This window comes from Gadus morhua, chromosome 8 (genome assembly GCF_902167405.1).
Source record: "Gadus morhua chromosome 8, gadMor3.0, whole genome shotgun sequence".
In the NCBI taxonomy this organism is placed as follows: Eukaryota; Metazoa; Chordata; class Actinopteri; order Gadiformes; family Gadidae; genus Gadus; species Gadus morhua.
The window spans coordinates 19,397,815-19,420,064 of record NC_044055.1 but is presented as its reverse complement, the minus strand read 5'-3'; the positions used below and the strand labels follow the sequence as shown (position 1 = coordinate 19,420,064).

The following is a 22,250-nucleotide window of genomic DNA, read 5'->3' as shown; positions in this document are numbered from 1 at the left end:
TCTCAAAGGAGGTTTTTATTTTTTAGGTAGTAGACTGGTTCCGGTTGGATATTCTGTATGGTTACACTCTCTTCGTCTTTAGCAGTACATTTTATTTGTATATCAGCTGTTAACAGCCACTGTGGATGTGTGCCTCACATAATCGCATGATATATTATGAATTACGCGGTTAATTATACCAAAATAAAAGGAACCTCTGTATTTTTAGTTTTGGCTGGGTGTAAATAATGAAGGACAGTCTATACGAAAAGCGTGATCCTAAATACACGTTTCCTTAGCAACGCTCAATGTGATTTAAAAATCGTGACGTCACGTATTTCCCATGGTTCTTAGCGATCTCCAATTGATGTTCCGAAAAAAATTGTATTTTGTTTACTCCGTTTGAAAAGTAGTCATTTGAAATCGTCAGCATCTCTTAAAAAAAACCACGATCGTCTGGGTCGATTGTGTAGCAGTCCGTCGACGGCGAGGTAAACGGTGGACGGTACGTATTCCCGTACGGAAATAGTGTGGACGAACATTGTTCTCAAGGCATTTGCTAGGTCGTTAGCATTAGCTCCTTGTTAGCTAACGTTACAGTAATTTATGTTTTTATGTAGCTGTTGAAGCCTTCTGTGTTTTTCTTCGTCACCCCTATATTTTTATTGTGTCCATTTGACACGGGATGATTCCTCTCTTAGATCTATTAGTGTTTACGTATAGCTTACAATTGTATTTGTACCACGACAATATGATGTAGCAGTAACAGTTACGTAGGGTTAATCAAAAGGTCCTAAAGCATTCGTGGCCAGTCAAACCTTCATGATGCCTCCACTACCTTTGGTTTTAGTCTGATTTAATGTTTTAACGGGATACATGCTTACTTGAAAATCAGCAGATAACGGCTTGAAATCGCAGAAGTTCAGACTGGGCTGTTTTCACAATTCACGTAATATTAATGTCTGCGGGTAATGGCTTCTTCTTTGTACTCTTTGTATACGAGTACATGTCAACATGTCCCGAGTTGGACCAAACCGGTTGCCAGTGGATCTATGTGGTTTATTTCCTTTCGTGGAAGATATTCAAAATGTGTTTACTTTTTTCTTTAGTCATGGACCAGGACTACGAAAGTAGGCTGCTCAGACAGATCAACATCCAGGAAAATGCAAGCCCTGTAGTAAGTTAAGAAGTATAATCTCATGTACTCAACCATTCTATTTCAAATTCACAATTGTTTTTTTTTTTTTGCAAAGATTATTAATATTTATAATGTTTTGTTTATCAAGCCTATACATCAAATGAAAAATGTTTTTTTAGTGATGATCTTTCAAGTCTACTTCTATGGCACTCTATATGTAAAAACGGACATGATCAAAATGCTGATACTTGTGATTTTGATTGATTGAGGGAGCTTTTTTTTGCATTCAAGTGTTAACAGCTCCACCCAAAATGTATTCTTGACTAAGCATGGACCATGGGTTAAAAGGGTGTGCCACTGCACACATTCAAAGCAAGATGTGTTTGGCCCCTTTCGCACTCCTGGTGTGTATACATTATCAATCAGTGATGTGATTACTCATACGTTAACATATGCAATGTTAACGTATCAGTAATAGTAATGTAATTTAAACCTCTCACAGCAGTTCCTCCTAGCTCCTTAGAAACTCACTGTAATGTGGCTCTTTGTCTTAATGGTTGTCTCTCCCTCTCTTCTGCAACGCACAGAAGGCCATCGCTGGAGTACGAGCGCTGACGCCAACCAATTCACCCCTGTCTTCCCCTAGTAAGCACGGAGACCGCTTCATTCCCTCCCGGGCAGGGGCCAACTGGAGTGTGAACTTCCATCGCATCAACGTGAGTCAATCCCCTGTCGTCTGTGTTTTACCACATATTGAGCATGAATCATGGTTCTAGTATTTCACCCCATCTTAATATCGTTTTTCCACTTATTTCACATAAAAGATTCCACCCCCAGGGCTAGTGGTTTATGTTTGATAAGAACAATATTATTTATGCATGATTAGTCTTCGATACTTATCGAGATCCTGTATCTATGCTTATTCTGACTGTGTGTTTCTTGTACAAAAACATACTTTGAGCACTTGCACACTTTTCTTTACTAGGAAATCGAGAAGTCGCACAATCAGAACCGAAAGACCAAAGACGGCACAACAGATAATAATAACAAAGGTATTTCTTCCGTAATTTTCCTTTCAAACTCATTTCTTCCAACCCCTGTGTATTTAACTCCTGGCTTATCATCCACACTTTGTTGTGAAAAATAAAAGGCATAGAATTGAGGGGTACAGCCCTTTTTTTGGAATTAGATGATCAAGTAATCCATTTTCCTCCTTTGTCTGTCCGTTCCTGTGTAGCCGATGGGCTGGCATACTCTGCGCTGCTAAAGAACGAACTGCTGGGAGCCGGTATAGACAAGGTCCAGGACCCCCAGTCAGAGGACAGGCGCCTGCAGACCTCCACCCCCGTCAAGAGAAGCCTTTTTAGTGTAGGTGGATTTCAAGCTGGGCTGATATCGTTTAGTGAGGAGTAAGTGGTGTGTCTCGTTCTCTTGGCGCTTCTCTAACGCCCCGTTTGTGTTCCATATCGTAGTATTCCGTCAGTGCCAAGCGGGCTCTTCCAGAGGAGGATGGCAACGCAGTCTCGCCGTACTCTTTGTCTCCCGTCAGCAGCAACAGGTACTCGCTTCCATTCATTCGTCTCAAAAAGCCTTCATTATCTGACCAAATAATTATTCATCACTCTTACGGCTTTTAATAACAAATCCATAACCTCTGTCTTGCAGCCAGAAACTTCTTCGGTCACCGAGGAAACCAACCCGAAAGATCTCTAAGATCCCCTTCAAAGTCCTGGACGCCCCGGAGCTGCAGGACGACTTCTACCTGAACCTGGTTGACTGGTCGTCCCTTAACGTGCTCAGCGTTGGACTGGGCACCTGTGTCTACCTGTGGAGCGCCTGCACCAGCCAGGTGCGTTGGCTTTTGGGAGACGTTTAAAGCAACCCGAGGTTGTAAAGCCAATGAGCAGATATGCTTCATTTTTGGTTTCAGTGTTTAATGTGTGCCTCCTGTTCTTCTGCAGGTGACTCGTCTGTGCGACCTGTCTGTGGAGGGAGACTCTGTAACGTCCGTAGGCTGGTCAGAAAGGGTGAGGAGTTCTTACATTTTGTGAGAAAAACACCCTCTAACGATTCATCCAGTTGTTCACAATCGTGTGTGTGTGTGTGTGTGTGTGTGTGTGTGTGTGTGTGTGTGTGTGTGTGTGTGTGTGTGTGTGTGTGTGTGTGTGTGTGTGTGTGTGTGTGTGTGTGTGTGTGTGTGTGTGTGTGTGTGTGTGTGTGTGTGTGTTTATGCTGTTCCACATGCTGACTATGCCTAATGGCATTCTCTTGCAATGTTTCCATATTTGTTCAATTGATCCATTAAGGGCAATGGGTCATTGTGCTTATGAAATGTGAGGTTTTATTGTATTTTCCTCCTTGCACCAATCGCGTCTAGTTATTGTCGTGACTGGTGCATAATGTCAATACCTCCATGACAAGATTGCCGCAGTTTCTTGCCAAACGTCCTTGTACATTGTGATTGCGTCACAAATCTCATTTAGCCTACGCACGCCTGTGGTCTCGCCTGAGGAGGGGAGTGCGCTGGGCTAGGAGCTGTGTGCTGCATTGACACTGATATTGACACTGATGTGTTTCAGGGTAACCTCGTGGCGGTGGGCACGCACAAGGGCTACGTCCAGATCTGGGACGCGGCTGCAGGGAAGAAGCTCTCGGTGCTGGAGGGACACACGGCCAGAGTCGGTGAGTGACTGTAGTGGCTCAGGAAGTAGACCGGGTTCACGGGCTAGTTTGATACACGGCTCCTCCCAGCCGAGGGTCGGGTTGTCCATGAGCAAGGCACTGAGCTCTAACTGTTCCAGACACGCTGGCTGGTGCCTAGCATGGTGGACACCATATTCATTGTGTGAATGTGTTTGTTTGGGAGAATGTGAAGCAATTATTGTACAGCGCGTGGTTAGGAATCACTGGTTAGAAATGCGCTATACGAGTGCAGTCCATTTACCCTCCTTGATATCTTCATGGGAGTGGCGAACCCCATTCGTGTGTTTCATGAGTCACAGGGATTTATATAAATCACAAGTATTCCTCTTGTATGCATGTTGGCTGTTGGAGACCTGTAACTGCGTATGTGAACTACATCATTGTGGATTTATTTGTGTATGTGCGTGTGTATTCCTGACAGGAATACACACGCACATACACAAATAAATCCACAATGATGTACAGGAATTTCCTGTACATCATTGTGGATGTGTTTGTGGATGTGCGTGTGTATTCCTGTACTTCATTGTGGGTGTGTTGGTGGATGATGTGCGTGCGTATTCCTGCACATCATTGTGGATGTGAGTGTATTCCTGCACGTCATTGTGGATGTGTTTGTAACCGGTACCTGGCAGGGGTTGACACTAAGGTTTCAAAAGCACTTGCCCATCGGGCAAGTACAGGTCAGGTTCAACTTGCCCGAATGTGATGTTCACTTGCCCAAATTATAATCAGAATCGTGAACGGGCCTCTTTTTGCCAGGCACCCGGCCAGGTTTTTGGGGGCTCAGAAAACTCATCCTAGCTCAGACTGAAGCTGAGTGTTAGCTTCCACACATGTTGTGTTTAAAAAATAACAAACTGCTCTTTGTTTACTTACTTATCGAGCGGTCACATCGTGCCAAATGTACATAACTAAATGTCAGAGGTAGTAGCAAAGATATGTATTTTTTAACTTTCACGTTTCTTGTAGCTCTAACTGGGTAATCACAATCGCGTTTCTAGTAGTGTTGTCAGTCACGATACTGGATTTTCTAACTTCAACACTATACCTGGAAAAATATCGATATTCTATAGTACCATTTTCGATATCAGGGGAAAAGTTTTTTTCAGATAAGAACATACCCAAAGTAAATAGATTATATCTCCACAACTGCAAGGACAATAATGTAATCTCTGTGCCAAAAGAAAGATTGTTGTGCAAGTGAAATATTCAATGGGGATAATACTTGGTTTAAGTGAATAAAGCCATGGAACACAGAATAAGTGGAAGATAACATTTCCACCTGAAATAATGATCAGTTGGTCGTTATCAGTTGGGAGCGCTGTCTTACTATGAGACACAAATAAAGTTAGATATCTTACAATTTTGACATTTGACACCTCTATTTCAAGTTAAGGGCAAATATGATCGAATGCACCAAGCCACCAAGCCTGAAATAATTATCAGTTGGTCGTTATCAGTTGGGAGCGCTGTCTTACTATGACAGCGCAAATACACATATGGCCACTAGATTATGCTGAAGAATATTTTTTCTGATTGAAGGCAATTTACCTATTTCCTAAGAAACCTTCTCTTATTCATTGATTGAAAACACCATGTTTAGTTGCAAAATTTGGCCCTTTGCGAAACGGCGTTTCGCAAATGGGATTTGCGAAACGCCAGCAGATTTTGAAAATACACAACTCAAATGGGCCTACCCAATCTCCTTCAACGCTGACTCTGACTCCACCCATTCCAAGTACCTGGACGCGCAATCATGCACGAGCGCGAACACAGATGCGCGAGAGCGAGCCAGGCTAGCGTAGGGTTTTCCTTCTCTTTGCTGGTGATGGTGGGGATGGTGGCGTCTTGTCTGCCATGGAAATTGTCTTCTACTGCAACTATTCTACTGGGTTTTGATTAAATTCTGAATAAATTAAAAGGTTTTATGTAACCCTGGGTTACATGTGGGTGGATGTGTGTGTATTCCTGTACGTCATTGTGGATGTGTTGGTGGATGTGTGTGTATTCCTGTGCATCATTGTGGATCTGTTGGTGGATGTGTGTGTATTCCTGTGCGTCATTGTGGATGTGTTGGTGGATGTGTGTGTATTAGGGCTGTCAACGAATATTCGAAGTTCGAATATTCGTTCGAAATGTATCCAACAACGCGAATTCGAACGTGAAAATTAATATTAGAATGTGAAAAAACACTCCCGCGGTACAAGCGCCTCTATCTGCTTTGTGAATGAGCCTCTGTCTGTTCGCGATGTCCCTCATAATATTCGAATGTGAAAAAAACACTCCCGCGGTACAAGTGTAACAGACTAGTATTGTGAAGAGCGAATGTATTTTATCCCCTCGGGGTTTCCGTACTTGGATATAGGTATTCCAGCTCTCACGCTGTGACTGGGTGACTTCTGATATGTACTAAGTAAAAGAGACTATTTTCCCTTCCACGCTTGTGTCATTCTTGTCATATAAATATCTAAGTGCCAACGCTCGGTTACACAAGCGCCTATCTGCTTTGTGAGTGAGCCTCTGTTTGTTCGCGATGTCCCTCATAATATTTGAATGTGAAAAAACACTCCCGCGGTACAAGCGCCTAACTGCTTTGTGAATGAGCCTCTGTCTGTTCGCGATGTCCCTCGTTTTAAAGTAAGGAAATGCCCAGCAGGAAGCCGCGGCCCACCAGCACTCTCAACGAGACGGCAAACATATTCGAAGTTCGAATATTCGTTCGAAATGTATCCAAAAACGCGATATTCGAATAGTTCGAATTCGTGATTTTTTTCCAAACGAACATTCGAATGTCATTTTTGAGCAATTTTGACAGCCCTAGTGTGTATCCCTGTGCGTCATTGTGGATGTGTGTGTATCCCTGTGCCTCATTTTGGATGTGTTGGTGGATGTGTGTGTATCCCTGTGCGTCATTGTGGATGTGTTGGTGGATGTGTGTGTATCCCTGTGCGTCATTGTGGATGTGTTTGCCCGCCAGGTGCCTTGGCGTGGAACGCCGACCAGCTCTCGTCGGGCAGCCGGGACCGGGTCATCCTGCAGCGGGACATCCGGGCCCCGCCACTCCAGTCCGAGCGCCGGCTGCAGGGCCACCGGCAGGAGGTGTGCGGCCTCAAGTGGAGCACGGACCACCAGCTGCTCGCGTCCGGGGGCAACGACAACAAGGTACCAGACCAGCGCACTCTCGCCTCGCACCTCCCGCTGCCCCCCCGGCGGCAGATCAGCCCTCTGTGGGGTGGATCGTTGAGCCGGGGCGGAGAACAGGAGGAGGTTCATCCCCGACGACGTTATTGTGCTAGAAATCGAAAGAGCATTTATGCAACACAGGAATAGAAACTGTAGGTTAATAAATGTACTGTGTTAAAGAAGTAAATGCTAACACCAATTAAGTAAAGGAAGTGAAAAAGCCACAAGATGACAAAAAGTATAATATTATTATTATTATTATTATTATTATTATCAAGAACTCTTATTCCCCTCCCCCAGTCTAACCAAACCAGACCCTAGCCAGCATGCGTTTCACTCTATCGCCGATACTGATGTTTATTCCTCGTGTGTGTGTTTGTGAAGCTGCTGGTGTGGAACCACTCCAGCGTGCTGCCCGTGCAGCAGTACACGGAGCACCTGGCGGCGGTGAAGGCCATCGCCTGGTCCCCGCACCAGCACGGCCTGCTGGCCTCCGGCGGGGGCACGGCCGACCGCTGCATCCGCTTCTGGAACACGCTGACGGGCCAGCCGCTGCAGTGCACCGACACGGGCTCCCAGGTGTGCAACCTGGCCTGGTCCAAGCACACCAACGAGCTGGTGAGTAGGAAGGGGAACCGCCTGGGGTGGGTGGGGGGGGCAGACGGCCCCCTCAGTGTGTCATTAGCAGCGGTTGAGTACGGTAAACTAGGGACGAGAGTGGCACCTGACTGCAGTTAGTTTCAAACATTAAATTGTGTGTTCCGCCATGGTTGGAGGTCCAACTCTGCTCTTTTTATGAGTATTGGACAGCAATGTTTAGGAGCCTTCTTTTGCCGTGTTCTTCTTTGTTGCCGCATGTCTTTAAGCTTTACATAGAACTGTTGATTGACATGACGTAATGTTCTCCCTTTAGGTGAGCACACACGGCTACTCCCAGAACCAGATCCTGGTTTGGAAGTACCCCTCCCTCACCCAAGTAGCCAAACTCACAGGACACTCGTACAGAGTACTCTACTTGGTAAGTGTGTGTGTGTGTGTTTGTGTCTGTGTGTGTGTGTGTGTGTGTGTGTGTGTGTGCGCACACAACCATATATAATTTCTTCCCCCCCACCTGCCCCCGAGAGTATTCTAATGCGGGTCTTTTGCAGGCCATGTCCCCTGACGGGGAAGCCATCGTGACCGGCGCCGGAGACGAGACGCTGAGGTTCTGGAATGTCTTCAGCAAGATGAGGTCAACGAAGGTAAACACCACTCTGACTCCTACATTGTTGTTGTTCGGCGTGACCTGTTGCTAAGTGTTTCCCCCCCTGTCCACCAGGAATCTGTGTCGGTACTGAACCTGTTCACCAGGATCCGGTAATGAACATATATGGAGCGCTCCCCCGGAGAGGAAGGGAGGGCAAGAGGTGGATCATGTGAATGCTTTCAGTCAGGGGTCAAAGTTGAGTATCTAAATGCTCGTGAAGATTGGCCGGCCAAGCTCTAGATAAAGCAAAGTGTATACATGGAGCAGTGTTTCTTTGAGAGGGCCACGGGGCACATTTAGCTCCTCCCTCACCCATTTAAGGATGACATCACTGCCTCCCGCATCGCCCCGCCCCCCAACCGATTCGTGATCCTGCTTTGTTTACAAACCAACTTTGTGCATACTTGCCAAATATTAAGTTTGTCTTTATTATACATGTTTATTTATTTGCGTTCCTGTTTTTGTTTTACGTATAGTTTTACTAATGTTCTTTTGCCAGGCTGTTGACAGCGTGTGTAATTACGACAGTTTTTTGAAATGGTCTGTATAGTGTTTTGCTTGAATCTGCTTCAACATGATGGGGGGAAAAAGTCAACTTTTTCAATTTTAGTACATTCTACTAAAATACAATAATGTGTCCCATTCTATAATCTTTTTTAGATATTTTTTGTTAAAAACAAGCTAACAAAAATATATATATTTTGATATGCATGATGTAAAGCAAATGGGACTGGATTTTTTTTTTATTGGCTGAAATCCATGTAAACAAATTGGCTCATTCATCCTATATTGCATAGCCACTGAATGGGTTACTAGAGATAATCTTAAATCATAAATACTGTAGGCAAACATATGCTGTATATTATTATCATTCAGCTTGTTCATGGCATGCAGCTGAGTTGTAATGGCAGGAAATAAATATTTGGTTCTAGGTAACGTTTTGGCATGGGACACACACTTTAAATACACTTTTTTGTGTTTTTTAAACAACAAAACAGTAATTTTAAGCCTTGGTGTTTCTTCCTGTTAATAATGAGGAGAAGTGAAAGGTTGAAATCAGAAGACCAGTCGTTCTATTTCTTTAGAAAAATAAAAAAAATGCCAACGCATTAAGTAAGAAGCATGCGTTGTTGGACTATTCTTTTTTCATTTTTGAATGTCGACTTTGGTGAGCTGTTATTTTAAATGAACACTATTTGTTTGCGCGCATCGTTGTTGATAGTAAGTTGTAAAGCAGTGGCATGTTTGGTTTTCCTTTGTCTTTAATCTGCCGTAAACCCACAGATGGCCGTTTCAGTCCTAAACCTTGTGCACATTCTTTCGTTTCCCGGACAACAGAACATTGTTGCGATCTTGGAATGCCCAAGGAATGTTAAAGTAAAAACAAAATATTTCTGTACTGAGTTTAATAAATAATCATATTATATTGTAGCATTGTATGGTGTTTTTATCGGGTAAATAATGAAAGCAGATTGTGAAAATATCCTGATGTTTTGAGCATGTACGTCTGTTCTGATAAATTCTGGTGAATGAGTTTTGCACATATTAACCCTTGTGCTATGTTATCCCTTGTGCTATTTTTTTTTTTTTGCAAAACAAAAGAGCAGGACCGCCGCTTTGAACAAGTCCTGATGGGCTTAAAAACCCAAGCAGATGCCACTGACTCTTGATAGAAGTAGTTTCACTGCATATGTAATCGCACCAAACATCTCTCCTCTGATAGTAAGAGATTTCCTTCCATAACGTCCCTAATCAGTATGGGCTCCTATGCATGTTTAATTTTTCTCTTGTCTGTCTGACAAATTACCTCCCCCTTGCTGATCCACTGACGCTAATTACTTCTACTGCGCTACGTCAACACATCTACACTGCTCTTTTCAGCCGTGCTGATTCGCTGTCTTCTGTACATAGGCCGACATGCAACCTCCACTCATCATCAACAAAACCTACATCTTTAATAACATCTATCCATACTCTGCTATAATTGGTAGAATTGCACAGAGTGTATATAGAATTGTGTTGATCTGTGCTGAACTCTATGCCTTAATTATGTTGAAATTATTTCCTGTGATCACTTCAATTGATCAATGTGTAGTCAGTGTTTTGTCCTATGGACCTGTACATATTCATGTCTTCCCATGATACATTGCCCTCAGGCAGAAGTAACTATTAATTACTAATTGTCACATGGTAATGTGTGGTTATAATGTGGTATACTTTTTAGATAGTAAATTAAATGTACTGAATGAGAAGGAAATAATTATCGTTCAGATGTTAGATTGGTACCTCTCGTGAACACCAGAGGGAGCCAACTTCTAATCAAATGATCTCGTTACTACCGCTGTGGTACATAATGACAAGCAGATGAAGCCATCAGCCTTTGGTCATTGGTTTCTTCAAAGCTAACCCTCCAATCGTGTTCACTGCTTGTCGAGCCTAGAACAGACATTAAGAAAAATAACTTTGCTGGTCTACGAAAGCTATTTCAAATCTCTCGGCTTGTCTTCATCACATCCTTTAATTGTGTATTTTCAATTCATAGTGGAAGTCCAATTTAACTGGAATTTATTCAGGATTATATCAATCTAATTTACTCATTAATTACAAGAACAGTTTCAGTATCACACAGAAAATCTGCACCAACTTCAGTACCAAATATTTCTGAACATTCAAATGAAATGTTTATAAATGTTTATAAATCATTATATACCTAAATAAATGCATCCAGTATAATAATGTCATTACAGAATAATGTAACTTGTTTTGGAACAAGTTACCTAGATTTCGATTTGGATTCAGGATAATAAGCGACACACACCATATACACCAAGATTAGCCGGGGCCTGCATCCAGAGCCACTTAAAACAGACAGACTGCAGACATCCACTTTTATTCTAGTCAGAATCAATTATCACAGCATGGTAAATAACATGTGTTCCCCATTGTGATGAAGAGGTGCACCTTCCTATGCCGCCTCGCACCACCTCTGTTCCATTTGGGAGAGGTGGTGGTGGTGGTGGTGGTGGTGGTGGTGAAAGGGCATCTGGCTAAGATAAGAAGGGAGACGAAGAAAATACAGAGAGGGGAGAAGATGGAAGAGATGACTAATATGCATAATCCTACCTCCCAATGTTTCTGTCAAGAGGCAACATAGAGTGCAATGTTGGTTACATGGCTAAGCCTCACAACAGAGCATGGAGGCTCTTCCCTCCAGATTCCCCCCCCCCCCACCTCATCCTCTAAGCCCCCCAACTCATGTGTTGTCGATAGCATCCAGCAGGCATATCAAAGGAGCCGTGGCCCTTTGTGATACCTAATAGCTACGGCTGCCCAGGCTCCTGCGAGCTCATCGCCCGAGGTGGAGGTGGAGGTGGGGGAGGAGGTGGAGGAGTGGAAGTGGAGAAGGAGATGAGAGCGGAGGAGGGGAGAGGAGCATTCTGAGGTGGACCATGAGCAGGAGAAGGAAGAGAAGAGGGGGAGGTGGAGGAGAGGGAGGTGGAGGAGGGGATGGAGGAGATGGAGGATGAGATGTAGGAGGAGGTCATGGAGGAGGAGGGACAAGCTGAAAGAGGAGGCAGGATACTATGGAGGAGGAGGAAGAGGAGTAGGAGGGAGGAGAAGGAGAAGTAGGAGGGAGGAGAAGGTGCAGGAGGATGAGGAGAAGGAGGAGTAGGAAGGAGGAGAAGTTGGAGGAGGAAGAGGAGAAGGAGCAGTAGGAGGGAGGAGAAGTTGGAGGAGGATGAGGAGGACGGGATGGAATGGAGTGTGTGGAGAGGTTCACTTGGTTCGCTTCATTTACAAATAGACAGCAACTCACCAAAGAACCTTCACCGATTCATAATGGAGTGGGGAGGGTTATATCTATAAATATATATATATATATATATATATATATATATATATATATATATATATATATATCTTGTATCTATGATATAAGGTCAGATGGTAAGACCAGAATTGTATACGATTTTGCAGTCCTCAGTTTTATATTTCCAGTTTTTAAATGTTGAATACCTTTTGATTCAAACATTGATATATGTATTGATGTATTGATGTTGGATGGATGTGAATAGATGGATTTATAGATAGATAGATAGATAGATAGATAGATAGATAGATAGATAGATAGATAGATAGATAGATAGATAGATAGATGGATGGATGGATGGATGGATGGATGGATGGATGGATGGATGGATGGATGGATGGATGGATGGATGGATGGATGGATGGATGGATGGATGGATGGATGGATGGATGGATGGATGGATGGATGGATGGATGGATGGATGGATGGATGGATGGATGGATGGATGGATGGATGGATGGATGGATGGATGGATGGATGGATGGATGGATGGATGGAAGATTGATAGATAGATAGACAGATGGAAGGATGGATGCATAGATACATTGAAAACCAATATTAACAATAAATGAATACGCTTGAAATAGAATATTGAAAATTTGTGTAAAAGTAATATCTTAGGAATAATTGTATGATTCAGTAGTATGAGGTTGAAACAAATCTTCTAGTGATCCATTTAGGCAAAAAACCCTGATCAATACCCTCTATCTTCGAGATTTTATAAGACTATAACGTCATATTGTCAGCAATCAACGTTGTAATATTTCTGACCCTGTGATTTTTCCCAGTTTTAAATCAAATGTATGAAAAAAAAGAAGCAGGGGCGCATGGTTTGGCCCCACCCTGCGAGGACTGACAGGCAGGGTCGGCCAATTGGGTTTCTTTTGCCGTCGTCATCCTGAATCGATCCACCCCCTTCTCTTCTGTGGACCCCCAGGCCTATATAAACAGAGAAACCCATCCCTCTCTGACCTACCTAGTAACATCATAAAAAGCATTACGTGGACTCCAGATGGGAGGGTTCACGGGCCAAGATTTCCGTTTTGTTTCAGTGAAAGCCGAAGAGTGAGAAAGACGACGCGTCGACCAGTAAACCCGCCGTCTACACGACCCCACCTGTTAGCGAGCCACGGTGAGTATAGCCTGGGAATACGACATGCACCACCTGTTGATTGTTCCAACGAAACTATCAAGATAACGTAGCTATTTACAATATAAATGCACATAGAGTGATAGTGCTTGCTGCTCGTATGCTGCTTTCAATTTAAAAAATAAGACACGCGACGTGAAGCCTGCTCCCCGTGCCGCCGTCCGTGAAAAAACACATCAAATCCATCTTTTCGGAATTCTCTTTTCACCGCCTATGAATCCTACATTAACGTCGCCACCATGTCGCGATTAAAAAAAAGAAAAGACATCGTAGCCATTCCCGAGCATTGTGTGAATTAGTCTTGTTCTCCTGACCGTGTGATTACCACTGTAGTGTGCAGGTTTCTGTCTCCTAAAAGAAAACTTCGGGGCGGCAACAGGTGGCCCTTTTTCCCGGGCCGGATCCCAGCCCCGAGCTGGAGACACGGACATGGTGGAGCAGGGCGTCACTCAGCACCGAGCCCCTGGACAGCTCCCTCGTCGAGGGCTGCTCACGTTATCACAACCTTCATACCTCATTTGAATGGACTAATAAGTAATAACGAACCACTGTTTTGACCGGTTTTTTGTTTAACTGTTTATTTTTTTTTTAAATTAATGAAATATGAAACGTATAATGTAGCCTACCCAATGTAAAACATAGGCTACGAACTGCCGTTAGTGCTATCATCATTCAAATGTAATTATAGATGGATTGACTGCTTTTAAAATTGAAAAAAGACTGGATGATTATTATGTGTACTTATTTAATAAGAATCACTAGGAAGACGAAGTGTGAATGTTAGAAAAGGTTATTGATTCTGTGGAAAAGGTTTGCAAATTATTTCAGACAATCTGCTTATTAGCGTCCTACTGGATTGCTCATCGATACACATATGGCCTTGTCTAAATGGCAGCGGCTGTCCCCATGTACTCCTCAGTTGCAACATGCGACCAACCGGTGCTTTTCCCATTTCCTCTCCTCCATTTCTTCTTTTCCCTGCCTAGCTGTCCCCTTTTCCCATCCCCCTCTCCCACTGACTCCCAGTCTTGTCGCGTAGCTACCAGCCTAGGAACATACTGGAGACTGGGAGACAGCCTCTTTCTTCCCTCACCCTCTGCTTCCTTCCTTCCGTCCTAGCTTCCTCCCTCCTCCTCCTCCTCCTCCTGCCCCTGTCTTCATGGGACTCATATGAGGGATGCGTGGATATGTGCGTTATTCTTTGCAGCATTTGATGAATAGGGTTTATTTTCAAGTGCTGTGTAGTGCTGTCTGTTCTCCCCCTCCTCCTCCGCTGTTCCTCTTTTGAGAGGGGCTGAAAGGTTGGCATTAGGACAACAAAGACAGACTGGAATGTCAACAGGCTTCAGAGAGAAATGAAGAGAAAGAGAGAGAAAGAGGGAGAGAAAGAGGGAGAGAAAGAGGGAGAGAAATGGCGATTGGATATTTCAATTTCTAAGACCCTCAAATTGCCAGTGTGGCACGTAGAGTCCATGGTCCTTCAAACCTAAATTACCAGTCCAATTATTCCCTATTGTGCTCCCCGCAGGCCGCATATGTCTGCAGATTAAAATAAGGTCATTAACAAAGTGGAATAGAATTCCGGGGTCTAACATGGAACCAAATGTATGAAGTATTATCAAGTTTTTCTATGATGTCAAATAAATATATCATCATTTCCTCTTGATAGATCGGAGCAGCGAGTGGGAAGGGGTCCAACAGAAGACTGGATTGATGGAACGTGCTGGTTGTTCTGAATGGAAGACTAGTGATTTTGTTGTGGCATTGATGAAAGAACAACAAGTCCCAGTCTACCTCTCGGTACAAGCAATAGTCTGCGTTCTACCTCAGACCAAACAGAAAGAGAACAAGTTGTAGATATATGCGCAGTTTGATCCAACATGTTTAGTTTAGATCATGACAATGTGCTTTAGGAGAATGTATGATGTCATCATTGTAAACCTCACAGCTAAATTGCAATACATAGTGATGATTTGGACCACAAAATGCTAATACTTCTAGTAAAAGCACCACTAGTTTTTTTGTAACAGATGTTGTATTGATTCTCTGCTATAATCAACTGTGGGAACATTTGCTAACACACGCATCTTTCTGCTGAATATATGAAAATAAACCCTCTATGCCAAGACCTTACAAACCATGATGATGATTACTGCATGATTCAAATGATTGAAAAGCCTTTAAACAGTCCTATAAGAGGCCTGTGAATAAATAACGTAATATAACTCAGTCAGGGACACTATGACTGAGTCCAATTCATAGAATAAGTAAATTGTTCATTGTTTCATAAGTGCTTAGATTGGATTGGAGCTTTCAATAGCAAGGTCCCTGTATAGAAAGGCAGACTAGGGGTGGGTGTGGAAGGAGTAGCGACATACTTGCTGTCTGTGGGCGCAGGCCTTTGATAAGCCCACCAAACTCACCGGGCACAATGGCTCATGGCTCTGTGGTAAACCACAAACAAGTATTCACTACAGTCTCATTTACATTGATGAAGGGTTGACAGACGGACTTGATTTTCTCCTTGGCTGACTTTATGTCAATGAGCCTCGTGGAGGAGGTGGTGGTGGTGGTGGTTGCTGGTGGTTCATGAACTGCTGTGTCAAACAGACAGCACACATGCTGTATAGCTCCACCCGAAATGAAATCATTTTGTATAACATTCTACTCTAATCTTTCATGTGTATTCAGCGTCGAGAGCAGGAAAGATGAGCTTTATTGTAAGAACTCTGTATCCTGTGATACACTGAAATAACCCAGATTGTGACACTCCTATGAATCCAAAAACGCAGGCCTTTGTAATCATTGTGTCTACACTCTATACATTTTTCTCTTTATGTGCCAATCTCAACCAACTGAAAAACATACCATTAATAGCTCAAATCTTTTGCTCTAACGTTGGAGTATCAGCTGCTGTTGCCCTCGACTCAAAGCCGAAGGAATCAGAGGAGGGAAAGATAAACAATTAATATCAAATCACACACAGACGCCAAGCTGTGTCTGTCTTAAGAAACAATTTCCACTCGTGTAATTCCTGGATTTACAATGAACGATTTGATTAAAAATGCATCACTGCTGTTCACAGACCCAGAGCCCTGTAAATCTCGAGATAGAGGGCATGCTGGCATTTCATATAGAAAACGAGGACCAGCTTCCGTTGCTAAGCAACACAAAAGAAGCCTTAAAACTGTTTGCTTATAGCTACCAAATATAAATGTCGTTAATGTTCCAAGGTTATTTTGAAAGTGCAAGTAATGGAATGCGTAGCGTATTTTTTTATAATGCTGAACAAGGTAGTTTTGGGTGGAGGATGTATTGGAGCGAGGGGGATTCTGGGATATTTGTATTGACATCCTTGACAAGAATGCTGTTAGTACAACTAAATACATGGAATGGATGGAGACATATTTACCATGTACCTTGCTGAATAAAGGGTAGCTTCAGACAGGTAAAAATAGCTTGTATAATAACAAGGGATTTCTAAAACGTTCTGACCACTCTTTTAAATTGGCACTGTGAGATTCATATTACAAATTACCTCAATATGGAAGCAAACATTTATAGAAATGTTAGATTTTGGTTACTATGAAGCCTGATTTTGAAAATATGACCTATAATAAATGACTGCCAATAAAAAGTTCATGTTCTGATTTGACCAAAGCATTAAAGTTCAACACTTGCCAGGAAGGACAATTGAGAATTTGTAACACAATTTAGACTTTGTGATCAGCGTTTATAAAATGTCACACAGGTTATCATATTAATTATATGTCCCTCTTCTGTTTGCTTAACCTCTTGGATATCTCAAAAGAAAGGATGATTGCTCAGTCATCCACAATAACAGAAAGAAGCAGTATTAGCATCCAATAGCAGTGACCATGTAGACATGCAACTCATAATAACGACATAACCAAAGCCAACCGTTGGTTTTAATTCTAGAGGGAGAGAATTCCACCATTCATCTTTTTGAATGGTGCATTAAAAAAAATGGATGTGTGAAAGAAAGCATAATAAAATAGTTGACAAATGGCATCACACATAGACATCTCGAGTGCACAGACCTTCTCTGGAGAGCAGCAGCCAGTAAGTCAGCATACTCCCACCTCACTGTTAACACGATGTGGGCTCCCGGCCTGGTAGGATGGGAAGCCAACTGTTCTCTGATGGCTCTGCTGGCACCCGACTGCAGCCTGGCACCCTGGACAGGCCTGGAGGAGGTGGGTGGGGGAGGGAAGTTGGAGCTTGTGGCTTTGTTCATTGGTCACAAAGACAAAACCATCTCAAAGTTTGATGAGAATAAGCAAATCTGATCATTTGTTTTTTATCCCTAGATGATTGAAGCCCCGTCATTCAAATTATATTCAAATGTGTTAGTTTGCACCATTCATGGAAGCAGGGACAAATTTTACCTTGATTATTTTAGGCCATCCAGTCCGAATTCAAGCGCATTGCTGGTGTTTGTGTAAGCAAAGATCTTTATTATTTTAAAGATTAATCAACCTGTGTGATTTGGCCTTTAGCCAAGGAAGTAAGATTGAACCCTGATTCCTGCCTCAATGTTACCATCCGTAGTAAATTCATATCATTCTTCACTAACACCAGAATCTTCTTCATGATCCGTCAGTCTGAGATGTCCAAGAAGCGAATACATCCATCGCTTATCAGAGGAGATGACTAGAGGAGATGTACTGCCTAACTCCTCAGATAAACATGGTGGGATTGGGAAATGCTCGGGCTTAGACAAAATGAATCAACATTCTGTTACTACAGTGACCTTCCATTCACTCCCTCTTCAAATGGGCAGAGAAGAAGATTCGAGCCAATGAATGAAAATATGACTCATTGGCTGTTTAAATACAAGCTTCAGTCAAACAAAGTGTTACATTTAATAACTGCCCTTGCCATCAGACCCCACCCCATTGAACATCTCTGGGAAAATGGTGTAAATAACAGTCCCCAAATATTTCTATATTGCTATTGAATGTTGGATTATCATAAATATATAGTATACTAGTTATTAGGTTGTTACTCCTGCCTTCATAATTCTGGGCCTACATTTCCACTAAGACAGCAGGATAATGGCCAGGCAGTTTTTTGAGAAAATTGTTTTTCAAACCCTGCTTTAAGCTAATTGGCCTTTATACTATGGAATGATCGCTAGTGGCATGCATTGTTAATTTGCTTTTCTATTTAGAAGTTAACTACTATTTGGAATATTCTTAAAGCTGAGGCATTATTATGCCTCCAACAAGAAATATGTGCTGCTGAGACTTTTGTTAGATACATTTCAAATTAGATGCAGTTAATATTGTATCGAATGTAAAGGTTTACACAAATGAATGTACAAAAAACAAACATGATGTTGTTTAAAAATGTTTAACATTATATTTACAAAAGACAATACACATGCAGGGTCACAGTAAATGATAACTCAATGATAAGATCACCAGGGATGCACCACCACCACTGTTTTCCGCAGTCCGTCGGTTTAGATTAATAACCAAGTATCAACCAATTCAATATTTTTCAGAAGAGCAAAAATCACAGACATCACATTGTTTGTATCAGAGGAAATGCTCTTAAAAAGGTATACAATACCATAGTACAACCTTGTTTTGAACTGATATCAGATGCATAAGTCTCGTTATTGGTACATCCCTGTCACAGTATTCCTTTATGGCAAAGAGAAAGATTTACCAACATACAAATGCCTGTAACAAATGATAATCTAGATAATGGGACACATTTAGATAAACATTTTAATAGTATATCAAATAACAATTACAGATTTCTCAAGATGAGACAATAGAAATTCGGTTTGTTCCCTATCTCAATACAGTTAGATATAAAATAAGTTTAAATAATGTGCGCTAACGAGCATGAAGGATCTCATCTAGGTTTGAATTCTCTTTGATTATTAGGAATTCTGACGTGGGAATAACAGCACATTATGAAGCACTTGACATTTCACCAAAATAAATTGTACGATGACCAGTACAACCATATCAAGATGAAATAAATAGCATTGCATACAAAATAAATGCCCACTAAAGCAAAGAAGTTAAAGTAGGATTCGGATTTATGTAACAAGATTTTGGAGTTTCAATAGTGAGACTAAACAAAAAATAAGTGAAGCACTCCCTCTGTACCCCTCTTGTTGTTAATGAGAAACAAAGTACCAAAACCGAAATGTTGGTTAAGTGCCATTCAAATAAATAGAAATAGCGTTCACTTGCCAGTATGAACTTATAAAGGAGTTACCTGTAGGGCCTAACTATATAGCTGGGGCTCGTATTCTCCCGTTGGTTAAACAGCTCCGTTAACACTGCAGTACATGATCAGAGCCCCTCGTTATGTACTGCAGGGTTAACGGGGCTGTGACGGGGGGCTTGGACTAGAACTAGGTGGTCTTCACCAGGTCATAGACGTGGACGTGGAAGTCGTCGTCATACTTGATGTAGTAGACGGTGGGCTTGGCCGGGACCTGGTAGATCACCAGGCCTGTTCTCTTCAGACCATTGTCTGTGATATACTCCACCTGCTTACCCACCAGGCTCTCCGTCTCCTCGCCGGGCTTCCTGTCCGCGGGAAGCAGGTGCTTGTTCTCTGCAGGAGGAGGGGGAGGGGGGGGGGGGGGGGGTGGCGGGGGTGAACAAGAGGGTAGAGAATATTAAGAGCTATTACGGGGAAATGCAGGGTTGTATAACAAATTGGTTCTTGTTTGGAGGCTTGTTGGGCTTGAAGGATATGAGAAAAAAAATCCTCAAAAATGAATGCTTTGGAGTTGAATAAAGGGGCAGTTCTTTTTCAGAGTACCAAAGGTGAACCTAATCATAGTTGTTTTGGAGCACGAGGAAAATAAAACCCATATCCTTCAGTAGATGGGAAATAAAGAGCAGTCCCCTGAAGCCAATCTGCTAGTTTATTCCAAATCTATACCTTGGAGACAACCCTGACCGTGCGTTACTACATTACTACTACATTATTATTGCTAGTCACAAGATGAAATAGGAAAAAAAACAACTAGCTGAATCTTAAAACTCTTTTCCTGGGCGGGGGGGGGGGGGTCTTCTCGATACACTACATGCCTCTGACGCATGAAGGGAACATACCGGACTCTGGGAGGATGCGCAGGTCTCCGTCTTTGTAGTCATCCCACAGCTGGTACATGTAGAGCACGGGGTCCTTCTCGTAGGTGATGTAGTACCAGTGGGTCATGATGGGGGCCCGGGACAGCACCATGCCCCTCCACTCGTTCTTCTCCCCGTCCTCCTTCTCAAAGAGGTGCTCCACGGCCCGTCCCACCAGCTCCTCCGCTCCCGGGGGCACCTTGATCTTGTTGTTTACTGTGGCGAGGCGAGGAGGTTCACTGGGTGACCCCATCATAGGTAATTCACGAGCAGCTGTCCTCACATATACGGTGTGTTCCCAAGATGTTTATCTGCCGATTGTACTTTTTAATGCTGCTATTATGGAGAAACGTTATGAGTGGTCAATCTGTTAGATAAATGTGCTGTTACAAGGCCTTACTGCGAGCAACGAAAGACATTGTAATAAATGAAAATATTGATAAGATGTTTATGAGAGTAATTCAGTTACAAGTGTATGCTACCCAAATATTTTTTCTGACATTATTTTAATTTTTCTCAAATTCAACGGCTAGGACCCAGATTTCACTCTTTATCAAGGCCTTTTGTGACCTGCATTTCTTGGACCAAGAATCTCCCATCCTGTACTCCCACTACATCCCCTGCCCGCTAACGCTCGCACGACCAGACTCACCGACTTTCTCCGACAGCACCTGCAGATTGGACACCCGCTCGTCCTTGAAGAGCTCGATGCCGTAGACGCAGTCGAAGCCGTCGTACTTCACCATGTACAGCGTGTTCCTCACGGTGAGCCGCTCCAGCACCGTGCCCTTCCACGTCGTCAGGTTGCCTTTCTCCCGCCACGTGTGCTGGATCCTCAGGCCCAGCAGGTTGTCGGGGTCCGGGGTGAGCGTTGACGCACAGCTCTCGCTCAGTTCCCCGCTGCTGCGCTTCCTGGGAGGACACAGCCACAGCAGACAATACATTCTAGAGAATACAGCGGAACCACCGTTATGGTGCCTTTCATATGCTTGCATTCATTCCCCCGGCAACCGGATCCACACTTTCTTTTTCTTTCTTCAAGCAGGGAAACTAGGATTGCTTGAGTAGGGCTACGACTCAAATATGGAGGAATTGCAGAAGGCAATTCAATCAACATTTCTTGGTTTTGCCCAACTCCTGAACAGGTAAAATGGATTCCAGTATTTCACCAATAACCCAAAACACAGATTGGACCCACTGTTAACAAATCATGCCACATATTGACATACAACACAACACCTCAACATATTAAAGACACAATGAGGACAATAATGATCAAGATTTCTTACAGTAGTCTATAATACTGTCAGCACATGCCATTACTCCGGTATTTATTGTCCATCAGTGACTATCTCACTCAAATAAGGACCAATCAGATAGTTGTGGCTAATTGTTAACATGCATTGAGGAGACTGGAGAGGGACTCATTTCAAAATGATGAAGACCTCGTGCTTAAGCCTACCTTCCCCGTTTCTTTGACATGTTTCCATAAATTCAGTCCTGTGAGACACAGAACACAGTCAAATGGGTGTTATGATGTGGGACGTGATTCATATGTTAGTGACTATGAGTTATTCGAGTTTGATAACGAACAATGGAGATAGAGAATTAGTCTGACATGGCTTTGGACACACTGCCAATGAGTGGCCACAAGTTCATTCAACAAAGGCAATGCAAATTAGCCAACACAGCTGGCCTACCGGATGTAAACAACACTATTGATACAATTGGGGACACAAATCTACGGCGATTTAAGCCAAAACCAAGTCAGTTTCTGGTAACGCGACCATATTAATAGAAACAACGTTGTAGCCATGTCTGCCATAGTACAAACACGCTATGATTAT

General features: G+C 42.9%; 2 protein-coding genes across 3 annotated transcripts in view; one reads left to right on the top strand and one right to left on the bottom strand.

Annotated features, from left to right (window-relative positions):
- Window positions 1-309: 309 nt before the first annotated feature.
- Window positions 310-9,683, top strand: fzr1a (fizzy/cell division cycle 20 related 1a). Its single transcript, XM_030364643.1, has 14 exons — window positions 310-484; window positions 1,089-1,156; window positions 1,705-1,833; window positions 2,103-2,169; window positions 2,355-2,485; window positions 2,590-2,675; window positions 2,783-2,966; window positions 3,079-3,144; window positions 3,697-3,799; window positions 6,801-6,985; window positions 7,391-7,624; window positions 7,920-8,024; window positions 8,155-8,247; window positions 8,325-9,683. Exons 2-14 carry the CDS (start codon window positions 1,091-1,093, stop codon window positions 8,364-8,366), a joined length of 1,491 nt encoding a protein of 496 aa, XP_030220503.1. The 5' UTR covers window positions 310-484; window positions 1,089-1,090; the 3' UTR covers window positions 8,367-9,683.
- An 8,950-nt stretch (window positions 9,684-18,633) lies between these two features.
- The window catches only part of zmp:0000000521 (spindlin-W), a 4,494-nt gene continuing 877 nt past the window's right edge, over window positions 18,634-22,250 (bottom strand). For both annotated transcript variants that reach the window (XM_030364681.1, XM_030364679.1), the window contains exons 2-5: window positions 21,866-21,903; window positions 21,056-21,315; window positions 20,386-20,619; window positions 18,634-19,879 (exon numbers count right to left, since the gene is read on the bottom strand). In XM_030364681.1, coding sequence (XP_030220541.1) covers window positions 19,674-19,879; window positions 20,386-20,619; window positions 21,056-21,315; window positions 21,866-21,885 — 720 coding nt within the window. In that variant the 5' untranslated portion in view covers window positions 21,886-21,903 and the 3' untranslated portion in view covers window positions 18,634-19,673. The remainder of the gene's footprint in view (window positions 19,880-20,385; window positions 20,620-21,055; window positions 21,316-21,865; window positions 21,904-22,250) is intronic.